We start from the raw sequence: 19,943 nt of genomic DNA on the forward strand, positions 1-19,943 counted from the left end.
TTTTAAAACAAATGCTCCCCCCTTCCCCCTTTTTAATTTTTCTTCATCAAAAAAATTAAAAAAATGTACTCTGGTTTTTTTTCTTTTTTTTTTTTTTTTGCCCAGTTATATTTTCTTTTCTTTTACTTTTTCTTGTCGGCATGTGGTGCCAAATTTTCCTCAAATTTCCACCATCTCTGCTGGAGAGAATCTTTATTTTTTATTTTTTTATTTTACTTGCTAATCTTTTGAACTGGCGCTGTAGTAAGTGTTGATGCTGAACAGACCGAGTAGCTCTGTGGGCTGAGACTAACACATTATTCACTCAAATCAGTCAGCACTACCTGGACTGACCTGCTCTCTGAACAAACTCATTCAAGTCAAAACTTGCAGAGCTGAATTTCGAAATAGGCGCACTAAGGCTTTTCAGGAAATTCCTGTTGTGAATATGACATGTAAACAATAGTTTCATCAGAAGGCTCCATAGCACCTCCACTGTGTGAATTCACATCTGAGATGTAGTCACTGAATCACCCACAGAGACTGATTATGAGTCACCTTAAGCAAATACATGTATTTCCTGGAGATCCCAGGCGGCTTCTCTTGACCTACTACCTTCTTTTTCAGATATCAGTCGGATGCCTGTTTGGAAGGATTTCAATGAAAACACATGATCCTCAGCTATTTCAAAAATTCTGACTGGTGGCTTTCACTCCAACGTGTCACTCAGTGCTGTAAGAGTAACTGTAAAGATCTGGGTGTTTTATACAGTGAGAATGTGCTGGTGATCAGAATAATGTTAAGACATATCTGTGGTTTATTCAGGCTGTGAAACGGTGGGAGAGAGCAAGACTTTCCATAGATAACAGGGAGACGGAAAACAGCGTGTGCGTGTTTCGCTGACATTTTGAGCTTTAAATCTCTGTCATGTAACACAGATGGATTTGAAAATTTCAAGAGTCGCCAACATTCTCTTGTCAGCACACTGCCGTTTTCGCAACGCTGGCATTGTGCCATTGGCAAACAAAGGGTGCTAAAAACTGTTAAGACTTTAGATTTTGTTTAAAATAAATAATGACGTTATTTTACAATGGCTGCTTTTTTTTTTTTTTGTACGCAATGATGCTGCCTTTGGAAGAGCTGAAAAGACCTTGAGTCATCCAAACAATTTTGACCGCGTATCTGCTCTCTTAGGGTTAAGCAACCAATACTCCAAATAGGTGCACTCCCTATGGTGCACACTGCACATTTTAGTGATATTCTGACAAATGACAGATTTAATGCTGATATTCTAAATTGCATAGACATAAATAACAAGATAAGCATATCCCTCCTGGAAGCGTGCCACAGTTGGTTTTAACACTGTTTTTGCTTCATTTCCATTTTTAGATCTTTGACTCGATATGCCGATTTTTTTTTTTTATAACTAAGCTGTTGCACTTTTTAATGGCTCATTTAAAAGAGGAACCATTAAAAGTCAAACTCAGTTTTGATAAAATATTCATCGTGCATACGCTTTGTCCTCCCTGAGTGGCTTTTAGTTGGTGCACATTATAAAGCAGAAACTCAAAGCTGTCAGCTGCTTTACACAACCGCAGAAATCAAATGTGATCTTGCCGTCTTCTCAATGCATTCCTCCTGACGTGATCTCAAAAGTTAATTTTCCACTTTTAGAGGGTGGCAAATAGAATTAGCCTTTTCCTTTTTTCCTTTATTGTTTATTCCCATTTATCTCCTGGTTTTCAGACTGAATGCAGATGCTAAGCTAATGAAAATAATCTTTGCATTCTCCTGCAGTACATCGGTCTCACCCCCTCAGAAAATGATGCAACTTCACCAGAGGCTTCCTTCAGTCTGAGCCAACAGATATTTTTACACCCTCCACGCCTTGCTCCAGTTCCTCCAATGCCCCACCCTCACTTTCCTCCTACAGCTTCACTTGGCATTCCACAAAGGCCTTTAGCGCAGTTGGTACCAGGTTTCATGTCCTTCATCTACTTCCTCATCCTCTCCTCACACCCTCCCCCCCCCCACACTCTCCCTTTGTTTCACAGCTGCCGCTCTGTTTAAAAGAACAAAACAGCTAGGATGCGATGTTCCCGAATGAAGCTTGAAGTTCTGCCCAGTTGGAGTTTGCTTAAAATTCAAAGAAACCGAAATATTTGCCTAATCCGCCATGTAACTGAAACTATGATTTGACATTTTCCAGAGTAACTTGCATGCTCTACGCCGCTCTGCCCTGTCAGGACTTAATTTGCTTGCTGTGATTTATATAAACTCTTCCGCAAGGTTTTCGAAAGGCAGCTTTCAAATTAGGCTTGCGGGTGTCTTGCCTTTCCCATGCTGAATGAACCTTTCCACTGTTAACCCGTCGGTACGTGTCAGCTCGCTGAAACAGCCTAATGAGGCATGAGGAGTTCGATCAGATGAGTTTAATTTGAAGAGGGCTGACAAGGCTGGCATTTAGTGAGACTCCAAAGCCTGCGTCATGCTGCGTATGCTTCTGCCACTGTAAAGGGGACGTCGCTGTTTACAGTCAGTAAAAAAAAAAAAAAAGAAGTGTTTAGCTTGCAGAATGGCTCCTTGTTTACAATGCCTTGTGAAAGTATTGCTTTTTTTCACATTATGTCCCATCAGAGTGAAAAGACTTCATTCAATTCCTCCAGGATGTTGCAATGTTTTTTTTTTTTTTTTGTAATTGTTGTCGACTAAAATACTACCCCAGTTTTGTGACACTCTTTTGGAAAGTTGCAGTCATAGTTGCATATTTTTAAGTTTCATTTTTCCCGTTATGTTGTCTTACAAAGTTGAAATTGCTGCCCTTAATAAAGACATGATTGTAACATAGTTGATATTTAAAATGCAAGTGACGTTCCAGTATCTTCTTGAAAAAGGACACTCGATGCAACTAAAATCATGTCCAGAGGAGTTGTCAAAGTGCACAAGAAGAAAGCCATTTTGGCCATTAAAGTTAACATGAACTTTATAAGCAGTATAATAAAATTCTACAGAATATCTTCAAATGTTTTTTTTTTGTTTTTTTTTTTTTGCAAGAAATAACAATAATGTTGATTTATTTGTTTTTCTTGCCACACTTAGCATACATAAAAAAAAAAGGCCAAAAGTAAAATTTACATTTCTCGTGTCATCTCACTATAGCTCATGTTGTTTCTTTGCCCCCTACGTTTTCCTCCACAACGGAAGAGATGCGTGGAGTACATGACTAGACATCATTCTCGGAGGAGTTTAAATACCTTGGCACCGCATTGAGTGGGAGATGGACAAACAGATTGGAGATTTATGTGCAGTAATGCTGGCGCTACTCAGATATGTTGTGATTAAGACAGAGATGGGATGCCACAAAGCAAAGCTTTCCATTTACCCGTCCGTCTGCATTTCAGCTCTCACCTGCAGTCTGGAGATGTCAACCGTGCCTGAAAGCATGAGTTTATTCAAACATTGTTGAACATCTGGACTTTTCCTTCTACATTCACCACTTTGGTTCCTCTGATTGAAATCTTACCAAAATAGACAGAAGGTTATAGTTAAAACAAGTTCACGAGGTGTGAATACGTCTGCAGGCCACTGTAGCGTTTCCTCAGCCTCTCCTTGTCTGGCTCAAAGAATGCCAGATCATGAAGAATTCATTAAACTCCCCTCTAGTTTCTCTTGTTTGGTTTGTGGCCCTGCAGTGACACTATCTAGTCTCAGGTGTCCTGGCATTAATGATGCTGCAAGTGCTAAATTCTGTGCTGAAGGTCAGGACATCCTAAAATATTTAAACAAAATGAAAATCTTCAAATTCTGAGCCAGACATTGTTGGTTTAAAAAAACAACAACAAAAAAAAAAAAAACAAAACAATGAATTTGATCTTGGAGTTTTGCCACCTCTGGCTCATTTCCAGGTGGTGTTTGTCTGTGCTGCAGACAAATGAGGCAGCAGTCAGTGTGATGTTTATGCTGTTGTCCCAATGCAGCACCATAAAGCTGGTCAGGCAATTCACATTCACTTCGATTTCTCTGCTTTGTCTCTGTTCACCAGTGTTGCACAGTTTTCTGCAAATAGTGGACCTCTCATCAGGGGCTTCCCGTTTGTTTGCTCGGAAAGGTGCACAAAGGAAACGGCCAACTGACTTTTCAGTGGGAGTTTTCCTTTGTGAAGCTGGAGCCGGGGCGGGGGAGACATGACGGCAGGTTTAGTCAGCAGAGCCCCCCCAAGCCCCCACCCGACTCTGCATTCAGTGAAGACAAAGACATCAGTTCGATTTGTAAACACAAATCTTAACCCAGAATTTAATTCATTCATTCTTTACTTTTAATCTGAGTCTTGTAAATGGATTTTAGATATTATTAGCAGGACACTTGAAAGTGACTATTACACAGTTCACAGCGGTGTTTGAAATACTTTCATATAATGATTTCAATTCTGTGTTTTCAAGGTTTGGAAAGTGCTTGATTTCTGTATAAAGTCCTTGAACGTGCTTGATATTCAACCGGCGCTGTTTTTGCATGTGACAATTGAATAAGCCTAAATTTGCAAAATATTGTTTACAGTTGAAACCAGTAAACGATATTTACTAGGCAGGTCAGCTGAGCTGCAGAGTGTCGTCACCATAAAAGTCTCCAAAACCACAGAAAGAGACTCGCTAGGCTTATCACTTGTTGTTCTTTTGAAAAAATAAAATAAAACCGCTAGAGGAGTGTGAAAAATTGATAAGAGGATAAGTGGGGAACAGCGCTTCTTTCATTCCTACAGTTGGCCTGGTCTCTTTGCTCTGCCCGCTTTGGTGGAATTTTTCTAAATTTGCCAGGGGCGGGGTTTAGCTTCCAAAGCGGGTTTAGTTGATCTTGAATCTAGCACTTAATAAAGTGCATTGTTCTAAAATATCAAATTTTTTTTCACAGTCACATCTGTGCAATTTCAACAACTAAAAATCTTTGCAAGTCAGGTTATGTTTTTGTCTTGTCCGTTGACCAGGCTCGGTGCTGGACGTGATCAAGCACATCATCTCACGTGGCGAGCACAAAACCGGCGTCCTGGACGAGGCCAGCATAGCTACCGTGTTGAAAGACGTGCTGGAGGGATTGGAGTACCTGCACAAGAACGGCCAGATCCACAGGTAGGCCCACTCCGGCGCCGGTGCCACGATAAACGTGACGCAGCGGCCTTTTGGCATTTACTTCTGTGCGTTTTATTGGACTTCGCCTTAGGGGATTTCAAGGAAAGTCATTTGTTCAACTGATCAATACTTCTCTATTCATCCATCTATTCTTTCATCCTATTCAAGAAGTATTGCTTTCATCCATTAGTTTGTCTCACCATTAACTTTTTTTTTTTTTTTTGAGGTGCATTTATCTGTTTACACATAAGACTGAAAGCTGTAATTTCTGTGTAGATTAGTATTGAAATCAAACATGAAGAAGCCATAGGAACGCTGTTTATGGGCTATCTGCTGATTCTTTATCCGTCTTCGCATGTTGCTGCATCTCACTTTTACAAAGCACACATCAGTTAAATGTATTTTCTTGAGACTTCATGGCGGCTCTGCAGTGCCGTCAGAAAGACAACATTTGCTCATGCTCTTAATATAAATATTTTAATGAAAATGCAATTTTTTTTGGCAATTAAAGGTGTTTACAGTAATATGTTATTGTGAGGTTTGAGGCAATTAAGGATAGGGTTCATTCAAAATTAAATGGTTATTGACTGGAAAAACTGCATATACTTTGTTAAATAAACACTATTTTCCTCATGAAATAAAACAAAAATAAATATCAAACATGTTTTTTCATGTGAAACTTATTTTGTCATTTACAATTTTATTTTCTGCAGGATTTATTTCATTTAGAAATCATTTAAATATATAAACATGAAGTAAAGTAGCATATTTTTGAAGAGTTAAAGTAATTAACAAAATAATAAAATATATGAAATAGATGCATAAATTGTGAAATAAATAAAGGTAAGCTATGACTGACAAAAAAAGCTTCCTCTTAAATTAATTATTATTTTTTTTATTTCATGGAAGCATACATTTATTATTTGCCTGTTTGACCTCCTGCCTCAGGGAGGTGCTACAGGTGCATCAAAACAAAAACAGACTCAAAAACTGTCTCTTCTCAAAAGCAATTAACACCCTTAACACTCACATGCACTAATTATATGGTGGCTAAACTGCTGTAACTGGTTTAATATTATGAATAATTGTACGATCACCCTATTTATGCTTATATTGTATATATTTCCTACATTGCCTGCACTGTTGAAGCTGACATTAATGTCATTGTACATGTGTTCAGTGACAATAAATTCCAAATTCGGTTTATTTTATGTTAATTAACAGTATTTTTATTTTTATTATTTAATTTTTGAATGAAACAGCTCTGCATAGTGTCTTACTGCTATTAAGAACAACTAACAGCAGTAAGTTTTACCTCTCAGAACAAACAAAGTTAGTTTTTATATCACTTTGACTAATGAGTAAATCTACAGTCAGTGTCTGATAGGGTGAGGGTTGAAGAGGAGTTGGAATAATTATGCAGAGCTTGGAAGTTGTGACTCACATATTTTCTTTTTAAATGTTGTTTCTGTGCTGGTTTCATTGATCGTCTGTGAAATACAAGAGCAGACCGAGCAATTTCAAGCTGAACATTTGCTGCATAATTACTAGAATTAAGCAAAGTGACTCTGCTGGCTTCAGAAGAAACAGGTGGCTGAGAGAGTGGTGAATTATGAGTCACTCAGATGCGTCTCTAAAACTGATACTTTATGAAATTCTGTCAGAGGGAGATTAAAAAGTGCCCTTGATTTAAAACTAATTGCTATTAATCATTCTTAATTTCCAGGAATATTAGGTAATTTGGCAGAGACAGTGCCCATCTTTAGTGATTCCCTTTAATGATTTATTCAGACTGCTTCAGAACATTTTCTTCTCTATTACCCCCATTGTTTCTGAAACATTTTTGTTTGAAGAAATTCAAAGTAATAATATGAAATGTACTAAGTAGGAAGTTAGAAATGCCCGCTCTCCTCTGTGGCGGCGTAAGGAATACCGGTGTCGGCAGCATTTAAATTAGAAGGAAAACTGAAGGGAAGATTCTCTCCAGGGTGCTGCCGCCTCTGGACGAATGGTTTCCAAATCTGTGGCAATAAACTTACATTGGGAACCGAATGAAACAAATAAAAAAAGGCTGTGTTAGTTAAAGATATTCCCGAGTGTCTAATCTCATATGGCGACGGAGCCTCGGCATAGGGATGAGGGAGAGCTCAGGGACTGAGGTTCCACGGCAACAAGGAGACGGGGGAGACGATGTCACATGACTTGCTCCATCTGATGCTGGACAGCCGGAAAGCAATTAGAGCCTCACCGCCTCGGATGGAGGTATTTACCACAAGGCGGTGAAGGGTTTCACCTCCTCATCATTCTCAGCAGCTTGGAAAGTCATTACTGAGGGGCCAAAATGTTGACAGCAGGTGGACGTTATGTTACATGTATGAGAGCAAGAGCAGATTATTTGAGTTAAATTGAAGAAAATCACCTTCCACGCCTCAACATTCTGCCATGTTACATCCACAAACTCCGGTGTAGTTTGGGTGATTTTTATTTTTTTTAATGTAATAACCAACACAAAGTAGCGCATAATTGTGAAGCAGAAGGAGAATGATGCAAGGCTTTGTCATAAAATACAAAAGAAGTGTTGCATACGTTGAGAACAGCTTGAAATGTTTTAATACTCCTTAGTGAAATAGAACAGTTGTCTTTAGAAGTCATCAGGAAGTTCGCAGTTTTTATTTCACTTATGAATTAATCGTTTCTATGAAGGCTTTAGAGGTTTGATAGAGAATATAAGAGAGGAAATAAAACCCCACATAAACACTGCGGAGCAAAGCAGGCAGGTCAGAATGTCAATCTCTTGATGTGCAAAGTTTGTATAGGCACAGCCTGAATTGGAAAAAAAATAAAATCCAGAAAACCATTTTCCTCCTCCTTCACAGTTAGGCAAGACTTTGTGTTGATCTATCACACAAAATCCAATTAAAATATGTTTGAATTGCTGTCGCTGTAACGTGCCAAAAGTGTAAAGGGTATGAATATCTGTGCTGTGCCTGAAAGATATTCGAACAGCAAATTATTGATATTCATTGTCTGTTAGAAGAGATGTTTGAGATGAATCTGTGTTCATCTAAACACAGAGTACAAGGAAAGAAATCCAGCAGAATGAAAAGATCTATCAAAATGTAGTTCCAGAGGAAAGATCATTTTGCGGCCATGGGGGTTATTCTTAAACAGGGGTGAGGATGGAAAAGGTTATTTTACGCCCATATATGGCCCACAAAGCATCCAATAAAGCCCCTTTTACAGCCCTGTTAGGAACACGGTGAGCCTGGCACTGGGATGTAATGTCTTAGGAGGTGACCTGTTGGTGCTGCAAGGTGCACGGCTGCCAGATGAGAATGATAAATCTCCCCGACAGTTTCATACCACGGCTGTTCCCACCTGGCCGCTAGCTGGCTAATATTTCACTGTGTCATACCTTTATGAGGGCACCACTCATGTGCTGTTCAGTTTTCACCTTCTCAATTCGGGCCAAAACGTAAAGATTCAGATTTAATTTGCATCAGCACATTAAAATCAATACCATCCAGCAACTGCTGTTGGAATAACTCAGTGCTGTAAGATTGTTGTTTTGTTTTTCTTTTTTTAGTTTTTTTTTTTTTAAACCCATCTGCTCCAGCTTTTCTTTGAACTTACATGGTGCATTGTGTCAGCACCTCCTCCTCCATCCTCCTTTTCCTCTTCTGTGAATGTTAATGACTGCACAGAGTCTGCACTCTGCAGCCTTTCTCTGAGCATTATGATCTGCTGCAGTGAACCATAGGCGCCATGGATTTTTAAATGAGTGCACCAAGATTGGGTTGATCACTCTTCACTCTTCATAAATTGTTTTTTTTTTTTTTTTCCTCCCACTTAGTGTATCATTGAGTTATAAAGCTCGAATGCACACTAAAGTAACGGTTTGTATCTGCAGAATTCCTTTTCAATGAGTTTTAACAAGCTAAGAAGAAGCAATTTACCATTGTAGAGAGTGGACTTGTCAAATAAAGATGTCAGTTAAAAAAAATAAAAAATAAGAATAAAAAGCATACCCAGCTTAGAAAACATTTTGTAGTCACTAAATCACGGCAAGACAAAACTTCAAAACTTCTCACAATGTGTCTGAGCAATATGTGGTGTTGTAGGTGTGACGACTATCGTTGGCTGCTCCCACCTCATTCTGGCCAGGGATACCACAAAAGCAGCTCATCGAAATGGTTTCCCTCCCTAAATACATCAACATTAGCCCAACATTTTTGCAGATTAACTAAACTTTGCTAAGCTTGGTTGGTTTCTTTTTGATTAGTGTCAATGACATTTTTCTAAAGATAATGTGAAGGAACGTAGGACCTGTAACAAGTACAGTTAGCACATCGTTTACGCATGTGTGTAGCAACTGTCTAAAACGTGCATATGCACCAACTCACAAGTAGTTTTCCCGTCACAGACTTTATCATCAAACCAAACTGAAAAATATTACAATCGAAATTATTTAGGTAATAAAAATCAAAGCAGATGTTATCTATAAAGGGGCAAATACATTTCACGATGCAAATACTGCATCATGACGTTTTGCACTTTGTCTCAAGCTAATCCAACATTAGCTACAGTAATGAATCTAAGTATTTTCCTTCCTCTCTTGTCTGTCATAATCCATCATTTATATTCACATTTGCATTGATACACTACCATCTTACTCTTTGCTTAACCTCTAGGTCTGTTTTAGCATCAGATAATTTATGTCTTGCTCTACATGATGTGTTCAATTACCATACATTTGCTCTTAAGATGATGCTAAATATACAGCCTCCACAACATTCTCAATATCATACCAGGGCCACTCAATGACACGGCATTGGAATGAATCCATTCCACATCAGCTTTTGTTGACACGTGGGTTTTAAAATGTAAATGTGTGAACTTGGATATATCTTTTGAATTGCATGCAGATCAAGATCGCCTCAACCCATCAAGTAAATTGTAGGTGTGAATGACTGACTTTAAAACTACATACACTAAGAAACTACATACATTAAGCACTCACTAACCCCAACCATGCCTTTAAGCCAGGATGTTTCCTCTGGAGTCATTTTCTGAGGCGGTGTCCTAAATGACCCCGTTTTTACTTTTTACTGAGGGCCATGTGTGCTCGCATCCAGAACGTGCAAAAATCTGAAAGATAATGCAACCTGGTATCACCCAGCTGCAAAGTGACAGACTGACACACTGCAAATATTTTGAGCTCAGACGTCTATTGCACAGCTCCGTCTGTGGTTTTACAAGCCACTTGCGCTGAATATCTTGTCTTTTCATTTCGTTCATCCATATCCCCTTTCTTCTGAATCATCATCACCACCATGACAGCTGTGTAATTAAAGTTGTCTAGACATAAATGCTCATCAAAGTTGCATCACACGTAGGACATAATCAGCTTTTTTCTTTTTCTTTTTTTTTTTTTTTTTTTTTTTTACATAAACTAGATCCCTGAAGGCAGCTATCTACAGAAAACATTGTAGCATTCCCTGTCTGGCTATTCTTTAACATGGGAATTCCCTTTTTTTTTTTTTTTTTGAAGAATCCCAAGCTGCCTTCATCCCTGTGGTGTTTGCCACTCCCTGCTCTTGTCGCTTTTAGACACGTGTTGGTTGTGTGCTAATTTATTGAAGCCCTTCTTAGCGAAAATAGCCTCTTCACTCAAGCATACAGCAGCATGTAAACTGGGATCTGAGCTCTTTGTGAGCATCTCTTCAGTAAATTATGTCCCATTGGTGGCTTTTATGTGGAGATTACCTTTAATCTTCCTTTGTAATTTGTTTACATGACGACATCTACTTTTCCAGATGATGTAGATTCTGTAATAATATATTTTCTTCAATATTTATTTATAATAATATGTCCTGGAATACTAGCACAGATTTTTTTTTCTTTTCTAAAGCAGCAGAAGGATCAATTGTCTTGTTCCAGCGCCCCCATCTGGTGGCAATATAAAATTGCTTCATGGTTTAGATTTCTTTTCAGTCATTGTTTTTTCTAATAGTGTACTTTTAAATCCGTTCAGGACAGATGCTTGTATAAACCAGAACAGCTGGATGTTGTTTCCGAAATGCTCTGCAATGGTTTTGTTCTCTGCGCCCTGTGTGATATTCATTCCTCTTTCTGGCCTAAATGCTGGATAGCAGAGACACGCGTCGATAGTGACACTTGTGCTGTCCTCACTATTGCATCCTTGTCTTTTACTTGACCGTCGGCCTCTATCTCTAAAAGTCTGTTGCTATGACGACACTGTCTGGCTGGCGAGATGGCAGTGTTCGCTGCGTGTGGCAGTCAGACAGCTGTCCCTGCTGAATCCTCTTATCACCAACAGGGGAGGCAGAGCAGGGATGAAAAATTTAATGACAGACTACGCAAGAAATAAGAGAGCTGCAGCGTATGCGATTCAGAGCTTATGTGCCGTTGTAAGACGAAGAAGAAAAAAATAATAGCAATTGTCAGTGATTTCTGATGTCAACCAAATGTCAGCTGCTTATGCTACTGTGTTGTAAGACATTTGCTAAAATGAGGTGTTACTTACTTTTGCAGAGATCTCAAAGCTGGAAACATTCTCCTTGGAGATGATGGTTCTGTGCAAATTGCAGGTATTTTTTTCCCAACAAAACATTTTTCATCTGCCTCCACTTGTAACACGTCAGTTACAAGTGACGTGTTTAACAAAGCATCTTGTTAAAGATGCTTTTGGCATCTTTAACAAATATTTACGGTCATAGAAAAATTGTCTGTCTTGACAATACTACTATTTCCTGCTTGCTTGGGATTCTTTATTATTATTATTATTATTATTATTATTATTATTGTTTCCCATCTCTCTAGACTTTGGCGTCAGTGCCTTTCTAGCTACAGGTGGTGACATGACCCGAAACAAAGTGCGCAAGACGTTTGTGGGAACGCCGTGCTGGATGGCCCCAGAGGTTATGGAGCAGGTCAGTACTGTTTAGAATAAAAACGGGTAGTAAACCGAAAACTGCTCTTCGGGAAGTAAAGCAATCGGTGACAAAGCAACCATTTGTAAAGTATTAAATAACCTGAATGCAATCTTTCCGTTTTGCAGTATTTATCACAGCAAAGGCTATTATTTGTGAATTGTCTGCAGTTTAAAGTTAAAGAATAACTTTTGCTGTTTTGACATTGTGAAATGTAGGAAATCTCAAACCTTTTTAATTTGTAAAAGAAAATGGTAAACAGAATATAATTGTATCATTTCAATATGAAGGTAATTTTGAATTTGAATTGAAACAACACTATGTGTACTTTTTGTTAAAGATCTTTCTTCCTTTTAACAATAGTCGGTAAAAGTTCTGGGAGCAGACGAGACTGGTTCCTGAAGTGTTTGGCAGGGAATGTTGCGTTTGGGATTCTGGCTCATCAGCAATCCTGAATCTTAATTGATGATTTGTTCCAAATCTTGTTTTTTTGTTGTTGTTGAGAAGTGTGGACTGCAGGAATACTCTGCTGCTGCAAAACCCAGTATTGCTGTTTAGCATAATCTTTCTAGGCTCCTAAAATCTGAATATAATGTGTATGCGTAAATGTGCCATACTGCAACCCTCGTATGCATCCCGGCTCTAAAACACTTGAATTATCAGCATGTCACGCAACTCTGCAGAGGCCTGATAAATCATTTTATCAAGGTAAGTTGGAGAAATGGATCTAAAACTTGAAGAATAGCAGCTCTCAAGAACTGGACTTGGCTATTTCTGCCTTAGGTACTGATGCACCTCATGCTGTCACAGATGCAGAGTTTTGAACTCTGTGCTCCTAACAGGTTTGAAGAGTACGGTGACATCTGTCATTTTCTGTCTGATCTAAAATTGAGCTATGGCTCGGAGAACGCAGTGGAAGCATCTTCTTCTTCCATGCCAGAACTTTACTTTGAATGTATGGGTTACTCAGTAAAATAGGTTCACAAATGTTATTGACTTGTGGAGATGTTCCTGAGCCTACACAGCAACTTCTGCGGCAGAATTAAACCAGTTTTTAGTGTGGTCCTGCCTCTGAACCCAACGATCAAAGACTGCCACTAAATATCAACTTTTGGTCTGGCTCTTTTCCCAGATTTTTCAGATTCTTGAAGTCTGGTTATGGTATTGTGAACTGTAAATGATGGGATTCTTAAAGTCTTCCCTAGTATTTTATTGAGAAACATCACTCTGAAATCATCTCATCTTTATTTTTAATGCATTTTTTTGCTGACTTGTGGACCTCTTCCCATCTAAGATCGTTTTGCACCTGTGGCTATAGACATAGGAACCGGGGGGCGGGGAATGCGTCCCATCCAAGAACTTCGCCGCAGTGGAGAAAAATACTTGATTTACTCTCGGGCTTTTATTTTGAAGGTGCAACACAGCATCATGTCGGAGCCCTTTTGTGAAGGCTCTGAATGTTTTGAATGAGGTAAAACTTGTCTGTCGGGAATTTCACCTATATGGCCTTTTTACAACGCCTAGTTTACTTTCTTATATAGAAACCAAAATCATTTTGGTTCACTCATCTTAATCTTGTGAGGGCAGAGTAATGTCAGTGCAAGCAACGGCTAAACAACGCAAGGGCAGCACCTGATCATACTCGACTATTTATCAAGATGTATGACTATTATATTAGTCATACATCTTTTCTTTATCTTTTTCTTTTTTTCTCTTTCTCTTTCTTACTGTTTATTCAATGTCGCATGCTGTTCTTATTTTTTTTTCTTTAATTATGTAAAGCACCTTGAAATGCCTTGCTGCTGAAATGTGCTATACAAATAAAATTTGTTTGATTGATTGATTGATTAGATATAATACCTAATCAGGAGAATGATAGAACACAGAGTAGTGATGCAGCTGAAAAACAGTAATGTGGAGACACTGAGGTGAGCTCTCCAATTAGTTGAGTGAAATATGAATTAACCTGTTATTTTTAAATATTATTTTATCGCGAGAATAACTGGTTCACAGAAGAGATAGGAGAACCAGGTGGAGCTTCAGGGTGTGAGACAAGGTATGAAAATCATACTTAATATAATAGACCCAGAAAGGAGAACAGGTGAGGACTCATGTCGGGTTTTATTTATTTGTTAATTTATTTTTAACCACCTTTATACTCAGGAGCTGTACCTTAGATATGCATCTGTGAAGCCATTTTGTATGTCTAGGAGCAGCAATACAGCAGCAGTAGTAAGGAGACAAGAAAAGGAGAAGAAGGTACAGGGCTCGAGGTGAGGTCTTAAAATAATGAGTGAAAACATTTCCTGTATGGTTAAGTTATGCTATAAGAAGAGTAGACAGCACAGAGATGTATAATGCAAATCAGTTATTAAAAATTCTCATTCTGTATGACTTAACTCTATTAAGTCACAAGCTGGTACCTTACATTGCACTATGTAATGTGTTTACAAATACATTAATGTCATTCAGGAACATCAGGGGCTTCAGTCAGGAAGTCAAAGTGAGGGAGAGACAGGAGCAGAGCAGGAGGTAAGAGCGAGCAACACAGGGCAGTGAATATTTAAGGCAGCAGTCTGTGGCTACAAATGACAGGAGAAAAAAAAGATTTCGGCTCTTTTGCCTCAGAGATTTTCAGCCTTTTGTGCCACAGTTCATGTTTGGCAAATTATTGAATGCTGAAAAGTGAGACACTAAGCTTGACTGTTTAGGTGTGAGAGGTAATTTTTTTTAATTTATTTTTTGTTGCCAAACTTGCACCGATCTAAAGAGTTGTTGGAGAAGAATAAAGCTTCTATTTTTTTTTTTTTTTTACACTTTCTCGTTGGTGAAACTGCTGTTTTGAGTTTAAGGGTGCATTCATACCAGCCATGTTTAGTCAGCTTCAATTGAACTCTGGTTGTTTGTCTAGGCAACCGGTTCATTCTGGGAAGTGTGAATACGCAATCAAACTGATGCAAACCAAAAAAAAAAAAAAAAAAATTTATTTTTTTTAAAAAAAAAAAAAAACAAAAAAAAACCAAAATTAGTCTCAGTTTTAGTGAGATCTGGTGCAGTTAGAATGGAATGCATATCTGGATCCTAAAGACACCGGAGACTGCTTCTCAAACGAGCTATAGCGCCCACATTCCGGGCAAATACAACCTAAACAAACGCAAGAACCTAATGATAGTGGGAAAAATAGGTTGGTGGTCTTTTGCCAAAGAGAAACCCTAAAATCCGCAATCAACAGCTTTTGACTCCCGTTAGCTGTCCTTCTAACTCACGAGCTATCGAGTGAGTGACTCGAGTGAGTACACTGGGTTTTGACCCGCCAGAACCGCCATTTTTTTCCATGCAGTGTTCAGTCATAGTTTTACTGAGTACTTTATTTGCTTTCTCAGGTGAGGGGATATGATTTCAAAGCCGACATTTGGAGTTTCGGGATCACGGCTATTGAGCTTGCCACTGGAGCCGCACCTTATCATAAATACCCGCCAATGAAGGTGAGAACACTGCTGGGATGTCTGCTGTTTATAGAAAAAAAAAATTAAAATAAAGACAAGAATATTGGTCGTCAAAAACAATATTCTTGTCGTTAAAAATTTCTGGTGTTTTCAGGTCTTAATGCTGACACTGCAGAATGACCCACCGTCTCTGGAGACTGGCGTGACAGATAAGGAGATGGTGAAGAAATATGGCAAATCTTTCAGGAAGATGATCTCCCAGTGTCTACAGAAGGAACCAGAGAAACGGTGTGTTGCCTTGTGAGGAAGCTGTATATAACACACACTTCTTTAGAGAAGCTTTCAGTCCACGTCCATCTGTTTTTGTGGTGTTCTAGATAACTTTTATAAAGCAGAATGTGGTACTTGATTAACAACAGTGGATTTACTCTGACTTGTACATAAAAAGGAAAGAAGCTTACAATTGTCATTTTATTACTTTTGAATTTACTGGTTTTATATGTCGTAGTATTTTACAGAGCTGTCTTATTCTTACATATGGTGTTTTTCAGGCCAACGTCATCAGAGTTGTTGAAGCATAAATTCTTTCAGAAAGCAAAAGTAAGTGTTTAACTTTTTTTTTTTTAAACTCCAAGAAAAAGCAGTGAACCTGTACTTTGTTGGGAACATTCAAATCTTTAATATAAGATAAAGGAAGTTAGTTCTTATGTTCTTCTTTTTTCTTCTTTTTATAACTCTGGGTTTGTTATTTTAGATCAGCTGCATTTTTTATTTTTTTATTTTTTTGCTGAAATTCCAGGCCTTTTAAAGACATCCCAGTCTAGAAATAACAAATTCATTGACTAGTTTTGCTGCATCACTTTGCGTTCACCTATTTCTGATTTTGACTGTCTTGTCTGGGTGGAAAAGGGATGCCCTAGATACATGTTTTTAATGAGAGCATTCCTCCTTTTGGGATTATTTCAGACGGAAGAAAACAAATGTGATTCTTGTCTCCATAACTGTGAGAAGTTCATTTGCATTACAAAAAAAATTCAGTCCAAATACAAACTGGGGGATTTCGTTCGATGCAATTCCCGGCTGAAGAATCTTGTGTGAACAGTAGATGTCAGGCTTTGTCCTTCATTATGTTAAAGCAAATAGCGATTCTCTCTCCTTCCAGACCCATGAATACCTGCACGAGAAGTTGATCCAAAGGGCTCCTACAATAACAGAGCGATCTAAAAAGGTAAGGCAGAGCAACAGATTTGCTGCTTGCGCTTTCTAAAATCATCAGAAGGCAAGCTCAGTTGCGCTCTCGCGTCAGGTACGACGAGTGCCTGGTTCCAGCGGCCGGCTCCATAAAACGGAGGACGGCGAATGGGAATGGAGCGACGACGAGCTCGACGAAGAAAGCGAGGAAGGCAAAGCAGCTGTCGCAGCTTTAAGAGTGAGCTAAACCCTCAGTGTTGATGTGTGTCACAGGCACACATTAACACTCTTTGTTACTCCGCGTGCCGTGTCTCTTGATCGCTGTACTCCGATGAAGTTGTCGTCCTCGTGTCTGTGCAGCAGCATGCTCGTCCATTGTCTCTCCACTGAGTCTCTCTGTATGTTGTCTTTGACGCAAAGGAGCAGCAGGTGAAGCCTGTTGGCGCCCCGAGGCGACAAGTGCGCTTCGCCCACCCGCTCGAGCTGCCTACATCCAGGGTTGTTCACTTGTCACAGAAATGCAGATGGCATTGCCCTAACAAGGAAGGACTCTCACATGTTGGCCCTCACAGCTAAGAAAGACAGGAAAGACAGTCGACCGCCGTTAGTGTGAGATGGCTGTGCAGGTGTCTTGACTTGCTCAGACTTTTTGTTGTCCAACCTTTTAAAGTATTCTATTGGGCTTTAAATCAACAGACCAGTACAGATAGCCCATAATTGCAAAGATGGAGAAAACCGATGTACATTTTTCAAAATGTTCCTCCCTCTTTGATTAAAATCGTGTGCAACCAATTGCTTTCAAAAGTCGCCTAATTATTATCCACTTTTGTGTAGTTTAAACTTGGCATCAGTCACAGGCACACATCAACACTTGGTATAAGTTTAAGCTAGACCACCTCTGCCTCTGGTAGTCTAGAGGTTCACCCTCCAGCAGGACAACAACCTTCTGGGAGAACAAATATCCTCTACCTTGTGCTCATTTATAACATAAAATCTGATTTAAAATGCATTGAATTTTGTGCTTTTATCATGACAAAATATAACAGTACAAGGGGTGTTAATACTTTTACCAGGCACTGCAGATTTCTACTGTTTCTGTTACAAATCCTTTGAAAAGTTGCAGGTTTTTAATGTATTGTCAAAATCTTGAACAACTGTTGAAACTGTTTTACACAAAAGGCACCTTTCTGTGTGTATGTGTGTTTTTTTTGTTTGTTTATATGTTTCCTAGTCCCTCCAAGTTAGCAGTTTAATTGAAAGCTTGAATTTGATTCTCTAAGTCTCAAGATGTTGAATTACTATTGTGAAGTGGTTGTTTAGTGATGTGGCATTTATAAACAAAAGCAAAAGTAAATGCTTAGTCATTAATTCATCCATGGATTGTGTGTGTGTGTGTGTGGGGGGGGAGGGGAACTACTTAAACAATCAGATTGGACAGTGCATTTACGGCTGGTCATGCTGAAAATGTAGTTTTAGTTCTGTTCAACATACACATTTCTTTTGGTTCTTCCAGAAATGCCAGCGGGCTCTGAACTCTTTACAATCAATCCTAGTAATAGAGTGTAGGATAGATCAAACAGTTTGCCAGTGAGAGATTCCTGTCCTGGAAGCCATCTGTATTTCTACTTCTTTTTCTCTTCCATCACTGTTGTTTTTACACTGCCTAAATTTAACGAGAGCAGCAAATGACTTATCTTTACAGTGATCATTAAGCAATACATTGACCTCTGGCCAATTTACTCCCAATCAATCTTTATTTGTGGTACCATGTTGGCACACTGGAATTTCTGCCATTTATTTTAAGTTTAATGTTAGATCTGCATCCTTTTACAGGTAGCACTGCTCCCAAAAGTCGAATCAGTTTGCCTTCATTTAGCCCACAATGCTTTTTTTCCTCCTGACTCCTTTCAGTTTGATTAACCTTTGAGGCACCTTTTAGTGATATTTATTTATTTATTTATTTATTTATTTATTTCATGTCTGATTACTTTCGCTTTCTATGACTCAAAATTCTGTCACCTGTCAAAACATCTCTTTTAGCTTAGCCACATTCACTCCACTTTTTATATCAATGCCAAAACTTACAGTTTATGAAAAATAAACTGTAAGTTTATTGGGAGTCAACCAAAGTTTGCAAAAATAATTTTTTTCTGAGCCTCAAGGTGCCTCATAGGTTCAGCTGGACTTTTTTTTTTTTCTCCAAGAAAATCAATTTGAACCTATATCCATCACTTTTTCGCTTCTTTAATCCCACTTAACACACCTGCTCCGCTTCTTCTACTAAATCTAAATGTGCAAGATGTGCCGTCACTCGTTTACAGTTGTAGTCATATGTTATGAATTGATTCCTCAGGAATATCTTGTTTGAAAACAAACAACAACAAAAAAAGGCATATTCTAATGTGATAGGATAAACTCAGATAAGGTTAATTGGCATCAAAGAGATTAAAGATCATCTGGGTCACAGCAAATCCAAAACAGTAAGTCCTGGTGGACTCAGAAATATCAAAATATTCACCCATCTGTCGAAAGAATTGAAATATTATCCACTGATGCACCAACCGTGAGTTTAGAAGGAGATATTGTTGTGCTTCATAACGCAATGCTTGAAGTGCTGCACTTACGAACTTCACTTCATTAATCCCAAATTGTGGCTGATCAATGTTTGTTTTTTTTTATCTACAGGAGTAATTTTGAAGATTTTGTTCAACAAAATAAAACAAACAACTTCCACATATTCCAGATTATTATCCACTAGACCTTATCGGTGTCAATAACTTGTAAATTAAATCCATATTTGGTTGATTTATTTACATCATCTTTAGTTCCCCTAATTATCAAGTCAAAGTAAGTGTCATTCATTCGTCTCTCACCACTGGCTCATTTTCAGACCCTGTCCCTGGTTTGGATTTTCAAGTATAAAGTAAGGTTGCTGTGTTATTGGAAAGGATTTCAACTATAAAATAAACAAATCCTTAAATTTTTGGCAATACAATCTCTGCAGCCGACAATAAATCTTCACTTGACTTCACTGTAGCTGGAAAACGGAACTGTAAGCCCAATGGTCACGTCCTTGAGGAAAGTAAACGAGTGATCCGTTTTAATGCGTTTCACTAGTTAGTGTTGCCGTTCTGTTCCGCTTCTGAAAATCTGTCTCCATTTATTCCTTCTGACGTTTCTTCCATCTGTCATCAACAGTCGCCAAGAGTGAAGGAAGGCCCCCAGAATTCAGAGGTAAGTTTCAAAAGGTTTAT

General features: G+C 38.6%; 1 protein-coding gene across 2 annotated transcripts in view; it reads left to right on the plus strand.

Moving 5' to 3' along the window:
* Nucleotides 1-19,943, plus strand: part of oxsr1b (oxidative stress responsive kinase 1b) — a 51,460-nt gene that overhangs the window by 26,218 nt on the left and 5,299 nt on the right. Inside the window, exons 4-14 of one of the 2 annotated variants that reach the window (XM_015034778.1) lie at nt 4,958-5,099; nt 11,655-11,710; nt 11,943-12,052; nt 14,263-14,325; nt 14,525-14,584; nt 15,436-15,537; nt 15,653-15,786; nt 16,050-16,098; nt 16,661-16,726; nt 16,805-16,927; nt 19,888-19,923. In XM_015034778.1, coding sequence (XP_014890264.1) covers nt 4,958-5,099; nt 11,655-11,710; nt 11,943-12,052; nt 14,263-14,325; nt 14,525-14,584; nt 15,436-15,537; nt 15,653-15,786; nt 16,050-16,098; nt 16,661-16,726; nt 16,805-16,927; nt 19,888-19,923 — 941 coding nt within the window. The remainder of the gene's footprint in view (nt 1-4,957; nt 5,100-11,654; nt 11,711-11,942; nt 12,053-14,262; nt 14,326-14,524; nt 14,585-15,435; nt 15,538-15,652; nt 15,787-16,049; nt 16,099-16,660; nt 16,727-16,804; nt 16,928-19,887; nt 19,924-19,943) is intronic. The other variant, XM_015034779.1, reaches the window with a different exon arrangement.

The sequence above is a fragment of the Poecilia latipinna genome, unplaced genomic scaffold (genome assembly GCF_001443285.1).
Source record: "Poecilia latipinna isolate Pla-1442-1.1 unplaced genomic scaffold, P_latipinna-1.0 Scaffold311, whole genome shotgun sequence".
NCBI classification, from domain to species: Eukaryota; Metazoa; Chordata; class Actinopteri; order Cyprinodontiformes; family Poeciliidae; genus Poecilia; species Poecilia latipinna.